The 9,886-nt window shown below is 58.8% G+C and overlaps 1 protein-coding gene across 1 annotated transcript in view; it reads right to left on the reverse strand.

Moving 5' to 3' along the window:
• KCNH3 (potassium voltage-gated channel subfamily H member 3) overlaps positions 1–5,396 on the reverse strand; it is an 18,332-nt gene extending 12,936 nt beyond the window's left edge. Inside the window, exons 1-7 of the mRNA XM_024736937.1 lie at positions 5,321–5,396; positions 3,623–3,856; positions 3,034–3,168; positions 2,033–2,166; positions 1,345–1,588; positions 811–968; positions 521–728 (exon numbers count right to left, since the gene is read on the reverse strand). Coding sequence (XP_024592705.1) covers positions 521–728; positions 811–968; positions 1,345–1,588; positions 2,033–2,166; positions 3,034–3,168; positions 3,623–3,856; positions 5,321–5,396 — 1,189 coding nt within the window. The remainder of the gene's footprint in view (positions 1–520; positions 729–810; positions 969–1,344; positions 1,589–2,032; positions 2,167–3,033; positions 3,169–3,622; positions 3,857–5,320) is intronic.
• Positions 5,397–9,886: the final 4,490 nt, after the last annotated feature.

Consider the following 9,886-nt stretch of genomic DNA (forward strand, 5'->3'; position numbering starts at 1 on the left):
CGCCAGGCATCGGAGCAACCCTGGAGAGGTCTTCTGAGAGGGGTGGGGTACCCAGCTGGGCAGGGAGTGGGCGAATGTGAATGTGGCACAAGCTTGACCACGAGGAGGCCATGATGGGTGAACAGACTCCCCCAGGCAGCCCACCAGGCTTCCTCCACAACGTGGGCCTGCAGGAGAGCAGGCCTGCCTCGAGGTGGCTCTGTCACGCTCCCACCTGCACACACACGCGCCAGCCCCCTCATTCTCCTTACAAACACACACCTACTGGCACACATGCCCCTGATACACACCTATGGGCATGTACACAGGCAGACTTGCACACATCTCTCTGACACCTTACATCAGCTCACGGACATCCCCTGATAGACACACACTTGGACTCACATTTCCCTGACGCACGGACCCTCAAGTGAACAGATTCCTTGGGCAGACGCACACACACACGCACACACACACGCACACACACACGCACACGCGTGCGCACACACACGCGCACACACACAGAGGCAGCCTCCAGTACCGATCTCAGGCAGCTCGGAGGCGCTGCTCTCGATTTCCCGCTGGCCGATGTAGAACCAGATGCAGGCCACCCAGTGGGCGAGCAGGGCGAACACGGCCATGAGCAGGGTCAGCACCACGGCGCTGTACTGCGAGTAGCGGTCCAACCGCGGGAGCAGGCGCAGCAGGCGCAGCAGGCGCAGCGTCTTCAGCAGATGCGCCCCGAAGTACTGAGGTGGGGGGAGGGGGAGGTCACCCCAGGGCCGGCCCCCCCGTCCTGCCCCAAAGCCCACCCAGCCCAGCCGCACTGACCACGTTGACCTTGAAGGCGTGTAGCAGGTCGAAGGGCAGCGCCGCAATGACATCCAGCAGGAACCAGGTGCTAACGTAGTGGAGGCAAATGGACTTTGGGGCAAACACCACCTGGCCCGACTTGGACACGAACGTGGTGCGGAAATTCAGCACGATGTCTGGGGGAAGTTGGGGCGGGGTCAGCACCGGTGGGGAGGAGCCACATTTTCCTGGGCACCTGCTCAGGGTGTAACACTGTCCTGGGCCCTTTACCTGCATTGTCTTAGTTTTCGCAGTGAGCCAGAGGGTGGATAGTGTGCCTATGTGATGGAGGGAGAAACCAGCTTGGAGAGGCTACGACTAGCTCAGGGCCAGGTCACCCATTAGTGATGAAGACATATTTGGAGCCTAGGTCTGATTTCCAGGGCCACGGGTCATAAACGGGGGAGGGCAAGGGGGACACTGGGGGGCAGTGGAAGCCATGCAGACTATCCCCATCAAAGCCCGGCGGGGTCACTGGTCCAGGGAGGGGTGGGAGGCACAGAGCACACATACCCAGAATGAAGAGGACCTCCACGGCCAGGTCGCAGACGCTGGGAGGGCCACGGGCGGCACTGGGCTCCCGGGCTGTGCTCACGCACACGCTGTAGGGCACGGTGACAGCCACGTAGAGGGTGGCGAGCAGGATGAAGCCGTCCCAAGTGGCCCTCAGTGCCCCACAGTGCAGCAGGATGAAGGGTGACTTCCGGATGGCAGCGACTTTGTACTCGGGCAAATTTGGCTTCTCTCCGAACACCCCCTGAATGAGAGGCAGGGCAGGTCCAGGCAGGGAGGACAGGAAATTGGCACAGACTGAGTTTGGATAGGGTCTGGGACAGGCATCTGCCTCCTTTCTCTCCCTGCATTCTCAGAACCACCTCTGACACAGGCATCAGAGTCCCCTTGTTATAGATCAGAAGACTGAGGATCGGTCAACTCAAGTGACTTAGGTGAGGTCACACAGCTGCTTCGGGGAGGAGCCAAGATTGAGCCAGGGCCCATCTGACTCCAGGGCCAAAACTCTCCGCCATACCTTCGACAGATCAGGCATGTGACATTCTCACCACAAGCCCCAAAGTGCTGGTGGGGCCTGAGTAGCCCCCTGGACATTCTCTCTGTGGTGGGCTTGGTTCCCCTTCTCCATCTCCTCAACCGGCCCCTACCCTGCCCCACCCCCCAAACACACACCCTAGCGCCAATCCACCTTATTGAGCTTGTGCTTGCCCTTGGGCTGCTTCTGCAGGTGCCCAGACAGGTGGTAGAGCACAGCCCGGCTCCGTCGCCGGTTGGCATTGAAGCCTTTGGACCCTGCCCGGCCATATCGGCGTCGGCCACCACCTGCAAAAGAAGAGGGGCGGGAGAGAATGATGGGCGAAGCACTCACACGCCTCAGCCCGGGGGCTTGCGGGTAGGACACCAGTTGCTGGCCCACGGACTGGTCTGGCTCACCGCCTAGTTAGTCTATTTAGAGCTGGGGGCACCAGCGTTTCTCACTTCCTGGAGTCACTTGCCAACACCAGCAACGGGCAGTCCTGGGGGTGCTTACAGACACTCCCCCCAGTGCCTGCTTCTAGAAGGAGGTTTGGATCCAGGCAAGAGAGGAACACCACAGGGAAAGGCCTGAGAGGGGAGTGGGAGGTAGTTCCCAGGGTGGGGGAGTGCAGAGCTAGCAGGAGGCCATTGGGCAGAGTCGAGGCCGCCCAGGGCTGGGGGCGGGGGATGGGGAACAGAGAGTACCCCCAACACCCCCAAATGGCAAAGAGGCCTTGGAGCAGCTTCTGATGACAGCTTTGTGAGCTGTCCAAAGGCCACCCCCAGCCCGTAGAGGATGCAAGAGGGGAAAGACCATGAGGACTTAAAAGAGGGCTTTGGCCAGGGCTCCCCAGACAGGTTTGCATGAGGACAAGGAACCAGGTGGGTCTGTGCTCAGCCTCACTGATTGGTGGGAAAATGGTACTTCACGGGCACTAGTGGAACTTGTTTCTTTCAGTTTCTTAGTAAAGTTGACTTTAAAAGTCCAACTTTGTCTCCACAGGCTCTCCGTACCTGGGCCTGGGAAGATGAGAGCAGCACAGGCTCCTCGGCCAGCAGAGCAGGGGTCCGCGAGTGCAGGCGGGGTGGGGGGCCCACCACAGCCCCGCCAAGGCTTGAGGTACCCAGCACCCCAGCCGCAGCAGCCAAATCGGCAGCCCCACAGGCACCCACCTGTCTCCTTCCAGCTGTCGGGGTCCCCTCGGTTCTTGGTATCACTGATGTCCTTGTGAGAGACCAGGAAGAGGGCCACCTCCCCTTTCTCATTCTTTATGGGTATCACATCCAGGAGACACCAGAACGGGAGCCCTGGGCACAAAGACAGACTCAGCCCAGCTCCCATTCTCCGTCCGAGGCAAGGTGACAGAGGGGCCATTGACACCCCTGGTCAAGGCACATGCCAGCTCCACTTAGGACACTTAGACTCGGTCCAACAGGGTGGGGGAAGGCAAGGGAGAGCAGAGACGACAGTCAGACATGTGTGTTCATAGATCTGTCCTGCTAAGTAAGATGGGGACATTTTTCTGCTGGGGTGGAAAATCCAAGATGGGAAAATGAGTACCAGCTGAGACTGGGGTGAGGACCGAAGAAAGGAGGGGCCAGGAACAAGAGGAGGGGTGGAGAAAGAGAGGGGAATGTGGGAAGGTGGGATGAGATGGGGAGACGGAGAAGATGGGATTGGAAAGGAGGGACTGTGGACGGGGTGGGTACCAGGCTGGGTGAGACCGCGAAAGTAAGGCAGGCTGGCCAGGCGGCCCCTCACCGCTCTTCCGGTACAGGATCAGCTCGGCCTTGAACTCCTTGTGCTCGTCCAGGGCCTTGCGGATCTGCTGGCGGACGAGCTCACTGGTGTCTGGCCCATAGAGGAAGGAGCAGGCACAGCCCCGCTGCATGACCTCAGCCCGGGAGAAGCCCGTGAGGTCACAGAAGCCATCAGAGCAGTAGACCACAGGGAAGAGCCCCGCCACCTGGGCGTTGCCCAGCACGAAGTTACTATCTGCAAGAGAGCACCCCTCAGAGGAGGTGTGGGGTGAAGGGGCACAGGGTCTACTACCCCTCCTTTCCCAATTGCCTGCAATCAAAGGGTAGGTGTTACAAATCCCAGGAATCCTGTGTGTGAGTGTTTGGGATGGGGGGTTGGGGGAGGGTTAGGACAGGAGCTGTTTATGAACAGGAATTACAGTGTCACCTGTGTGTCGGTGCCCTGCAAGGTCCCACTCCTAGCATCCTGTGTATAAGTGCATTCAAGAATTGGCATGTGTGAGCCCTGAGGTTGGTGAATGCAGCCCCGTGTGGGTACTGTGCCCTCTGGAGTGTGACCTGAGCAGCTTGGGGTAAGGGGTGGGGTTAGGGATATCCAAAGGAGGACTGCAGGACCAGTTCTAGGCCAGCCTCAGCCCCCCTCCCCCCGCCCCGCCAGCTTCTGCCAGGTTCACTCACCAGCCAGGTACTCGGGTTGGCTATTTGGCTCCTCCCACCGAGACACACTTGGACGGAGAGGCAATCCAAGCCACCATCTATTCTGTACTCTGTTTGAGCCCCAGTTGCCTGAGCCCCTGGCTCAGGAATTAGTGAATGTGATCCACAATGGGGGTGTAAGAACGGTAGCTGAGCTCTGGCAGCCTGGAGCTGTATTGGAGTGTATTGGGTAGTGGGGGGCGCTGAATCAGCAGGCTGCGGGAGCCAAGTGCAGGCAAAGCAGATGGAGAAGCCTGGGGTGGGGATGGTCTCAGAGATGGGCTTCCACCCCTATCAGGAACCAGAGACAGAGGCAGAGAGCTGGGAAGCCCCACTGGGGGTGAGTTTGAGGGAGGAGGAGAAGGGAGGGGTCTTTCACGACTTTCCCAGTGCTCAGAGCCCCAGAAAGCCAGGATCCAGAAGCTCTGGTCACCTTCTCCAAACTTCCCCAGTCTTAGTGGGAGTCCCCAAACCTATCCTTTTGGGGCTAGAGGGCTCAGTGGGTTTAGGCTGGTGGGTTTAGGTGGTGAGGTAAGGTTGGACTAACAGTGCTCTCCTGAGTCCCGCCTACTCTATCTTGGTTTGCAAACCTCTTTTCTAAACCTGTTTTTTTAGCCTCTAGGCTGTCCCTTGAGCACCGCTTCCTTGCCTCACTTCCCAACCCGCCAGTTCGAGGGTAGTCTCGGTGGGATAGCGCCAGACGCAGGGATGGGATAGGTTACACTGACTAGGTCGGGGTTCGCGACCCCAGGAACAGACGACATGACCGGCCCCCAAACCCAGAGAGTTCTAGCCATTTTGCCTGGCCCGGGGCAGTGTTGACTCTGAATTTTTCGGAAACGGCGTCTGGAAGGAGACGGTGGTCCCAGCTAAAAGTGGGGCTCGGGGAAGAGAGGGCGAGAGCAGGAGGGCTCCAGGCTGAGCTGTCTGGGTGCAGGACTGACGGGAACACTGGCCAGGGACAGCTGGTCCGGGAGCCAGTGGGGCGAGGGTCGGGACTCACGCGTGCCGTCGAAGCGCGTGGCGATGGTGTCCAGAAAGGTGTTCTGCGGCGCCAGGAGTCCCCGCATGGCCGGCATCTTAGGCGGCTGTGGCCGCCTGCCCCATCCCTCCGGGGCGAGGGGGCTCAGCGCCGGGGGAGGGCGCCCACCTCGGCCGCCCCCCGCCGGGCCCCGCGCCCCCTAGCGCAGCCGTCGGGGGGCAATGCCCACCCCGGACTCGCAGGTCCCGCCAGCCGCCCGCGCGCAAGGGGGCGTCCCCGCCGTCGGGGCCCGGAGCATGGCGCGCGGCTCCTCGCGCCCCGGCCGCCCACGATTCCCGGTCTCCTGGCTCCGCGCCCTCTGTGCTCTCGGCACCTTCGGCTCGAGGTGGCTGCCGCAGCGGCTCCCGTTTCGGCTGCGGGTCGGCTCCGGCTCGGGCTCCGCTGGGTACCAGATCCCCGCAGCTACCTCCTTCTGTCGGGGAGAAGCGGCAGCCTCCCTCCCTCCCTCCGGCGCCCGCAGCCAGCACCGGGGTAACCATGGAGACGGGGCACACCCAGGCAGGGCTGCCTCCTTAAAGGGACAGGCCTCCCGCCGAGGGATTCCCCCCTCCCCTCGGGACCTCGTGGGGGCAGGGGAAGCGGCGCCCTCCCTCCCTCCCCGCGCCACGCAGGCCGCCCGGGCCACCCCGAGCCGCCCCGCCCGCCCCTCGGAGAACGACGGGCGAGCGCCTGGTCCCGCTCGGGCAGACTCAGCCGCAGGGGCGAGGCGTCTTTCTCTGCAGCATGGGGGTTCTCAGAGAGCCTGGCAGCCTCTCCTCCCCCGGAGGGACCTGAGGAGAGCTCAGGCGGGGGATGAGCTGGGGGTGCGTGGTTTAGAAGATTTCCCCTAAGAAAAATGTAATGGGAAAGGGGGCTGGGCCAGCAGGTGGAGGTGGTGAAGACCGGTGGTTGGCGGAGGTTGGGGCAGGGGAAGTCTAAAAGGAGATTTGGGGGAGGGGGTTTAAACCCAGCTTTTAGGCATCCAAGCCTTTCTTAGCCTCAACTTGACCCTCCAGGGAATGGATCGATCCGTCACTAAGCGACGCCGCGGCTGGCTGGAGCTGCCAGGAAATAGGAGGGTGGGATTGCCCCTGTGTTTCTCTCTGTCCCGCCCCTGTGTTTCTCTCTGTCCCCCTTTGCCGCTCCCAGGCTGCACTGAAGGGTCAGGTTGCAAATACAGACAGGGTACAGTAGATGTCAGACGCTGGGGGAAACTTCCTAACCGCGCGCTAGTGGGTCTTTGCGGGCGGGGAATGAGAGGACCGAGTCTCCGCTGCCCCTAGCGCCTTTACTCCTAGAGAACTAGGCTCTGCGCTGAAGAGGGAGCGGGGGCTGCAGGGACCCCCACCTCCAGCGAGGGGGTGGGGAGGAGGGGCCGGCGGGCGGTGCGGAGCCGGGCCCTGGGCGGCAGTCTCTCACTGGTCTCCAGCGCTGCGTCGGTCCCAGCAGCCTCGCGTTGCCAGCGCCGCTCCTCCTCCCTCCCACGATTTGCCAGCGAGCGCGGCTACCGCCCGCGCCCAGAGGAACCGCCGTGGCCAAAACAGCAATTTGTTCCCGAACGAGTGATGCGGAAGGCTCAGCGCCCCCACCCCTCTAGGAGACACAACCGTAGTCAGCAGCATCGGAAAGGAAGGAGTGTCCCCCGCTCCACCCACCCCTCATCTGTGACAAGGGCCAAAGCCCCAGGCACCTGTATTAAAATGAGCTGGTGCTTGGGCAGGAAGAAGAGGAAGCGTCCCCCTCCCCCAGTCCCCAGCGTCCCACCCTCTCACATGGGTCCAGGGCTGCACGGTAACCCCTCCCCCAACGGCGCATCTTTGCCCCTCCGGGCGACGTTCAAGCGCACTGCTGAGGAGCGGGTGCAGTTTAGGAATCGGCTCACCTTGAAAGAAAGGATGAGGCTATGAGGGAAAGCACCCAACTTGAGAACCAGGCTACTTACCCAGGTTCGAATATAGTTCTGCCACTTGCTGTTGTGATTTTCCTTGCGTGACTCAATTTTCTCCTCTGTGAAACGGGAACAATAACTACCTCAGAGGGTTGTTAGGTGGATTGAAAGATTAAAGGATCTAGAACAGCATGTGACATTTGCAACATGTAAATATTATCTGATTTTGAAGCTTATGGGAGCCCTGTGAAATATGCAGAGTAGATGCTACTTACTCTCCATCTCACAAATGAGTAAACAGAGGCAGAGATAGAGGAGAGACTCGCTCAAGGTAACCAAGGTGGTAAATGGCTAAGGTTCCAACCCTGACACACTCCCAACCCCAGGTCCAGAATCTGCCTCACTCCGGCATAGCTGGCTCCCACTGTGAGGACTCAGAAACAACCCCAGGCTCGCTGTGTGGCACTCACAAGGACTGGTCATCTGGCGTGTGCATCAGATCCAGATGACCCTCCCGTGGAAGCCCAAGTGTTCAGACTTTCAGTCTTCAAGCTCATCCGCCAGTGCTGGTTTTGAACATCAAGCCAAACCATATGCTTTGGGTCAGGGTGAGCAGGAGGTAGACAGAATACGTGGGGTGCCCCAAAGAATTACCATAGCTGAGATCGACTTGGTGTCAAAGCACTGTGCTAAGTGCTTTCCTTGGATTATCCAGTTAACCTTTATCATAACTCTGTGAGGTAGTCACTGTTATAATTGCCAATTTACAGGTGAAAACATTGAGGCGGAGAGGTTAAGATGCACTGCCTCCTCCAGAAGCTCCAGGCACAATGCCTGTGTCACTGTTTTGGTGCTCTGGTCCCCATTTCTGGGAGAAGAAAATATACTAACGTTTATTGAATGTTACGATCACTCTTCTTATCACAGAATGAAACAGCAATGTTTTGGGCTTTAAACCGCTTCCCCCATTGCCCTTCAAAGAATTTGTGTGAAAGTGTGTATGGGGTAGAGATGCAGCCACTGACCCTTTGCTTTGGCCTGGCCTGATTTAAGGTGCCTTTTCCGTCTAGATGAGTGTCTAGATCTCAACCCACTTCACTCTTTCACTTTACCTAGTTCCTCAGGTCTTCCTGCCAGACCTGGCTTATGGTGAGTTCCTTGCCTCCTCCTTCCACCCCCACAACCCCCGCACCCACCCCCCATGCACGCACGCATACGCGCGCACACACACACACACACACGCGCGCGTGAAGACAACAGGGCATGGCAGGGTGTGTGTGGGGAGGTTAGGGGCCACTGGGCTCCCCACTATAATCTCCTCTTCCTCTCTCCTTTCCCCAGTTCTTGACTCACTGGCCACAGTGGGGAGTCACAGGGAAGGGAAGGTTGAGAAGGAGCCCTGTTCAGAGATAGCTCAGAGCCATTGTCAACAAGGAGAAACTCAGGAGGCTGCATTTTGGAGCTGCCGTGGGAGGCCTGTGGGAGTATTATCTACAAAAGGAACAAGGAGAGAGAGGAGGGAAGAGCAAAGCGAGGAAACAACCGCTCGAGACACAAAAGATGGAAAAAGCCCCCCTCCCAAGTGCAGGCGGAGTCAGTTGCTGTGTGCAGCCGGTGAGAACAGGTGGCTGTCGAGGAACAGAGTCCAGGGCCCCTCCCGTCTCCTCTCCTCTTCCTACTCTCTCCACCCTCATTCCTGGAGGTCCCCAGGTCTGTCTCTCCTTCTCAGGCTGTGTGGTGTGGTGGGGAATCTCAGGCTCTCAAGTCAAACTAGTCTAGGTTTCAATTCTAGCTCTGCCACTGTGTGACCCTGGGCAGGGATGGGGGACGGGCGCTCATCTCGAAGAGCATTAGTTCCTTCATTTGTGAAATGATCCTTTCTCAGGGGATTGTGGAGAGAGTGAGATGAACTTAGTAAGTGGTTGTGATTGTTACTGAGAGTCCCCCTGAGCACTTGTCCTGCCCCTGGGTGCTGGGACCCCAGAAATGAGCTCAGCATGAAGTCTCGCTGAAGGTTCCCCATTCCCACCAAAACAAACACAACATTTTGGAATACTCTGAGGCCTCCAGTACTTGGCCGCCCCTCAGCTGTCTCATTCTAGGCCATCCCTTTTCTTTTAGTGGAGGATCCTAGCTAGTGTGAGGAAACCACAGTAAACTTTCTAAAAGGGAATCCTGGATAAGCTATTGTATATCGCATGGCTAGTTAAGTGGAGGAAAGAGATCTGAACCGGGAGTTAACTAGGTTGACAGCAGTTTGCTACCGCGCCACAACGCTGGGGTGCCTTGTCCTATCCTTCGGTAAACAGCCTATTAAAAGGGGATGGTATGGTCATTTTGATGAGTGCCCACTGTGAACAGCCACAGGACTTCAGGCCGTGGGGATACACTGCAGTCGACCGTGGGCCCCGCCTGCCGGAAGGCCAGTTTACCAGTCCTGCCTGCAGTCAGCAAGGGAGGGAGTCTGAGAAATCTTCTCAGTCTCTCAACCTGCGTGTTCTAGCAGCACCAGAAAACGGGTTTGTCTGAAATCTAGTTACAGAGAAAGCCTAACTGGGTTAAGTTGAAGAGACACATAAAAAGGAGACCTGACTTCTCCCTGGGGAATCAGAGTGGGTGGTATTTGTTCCTGCTGTTTTGACGGCTGTGAAGGGGCGGGC

Source organism: Neophocaena asiaeorientalis, unplaced genomic scaffold (assembly GCF_003031525.2).
Source record: "Neophocaena asiaeorientalis asiaeorientalis breed wild unplaced genomic scaffold, Neophocaena_asiaeorientalis_V1.1 scaffold134, whole genome shotgun sequence".
Classification (NCBI taxonomy): Eukaryota; Metazoa; Chordata; class Mammalia; order Artiodactyla; family Phocoenidae; genus Neophocaena; species Neophocaena asiaeorientalis.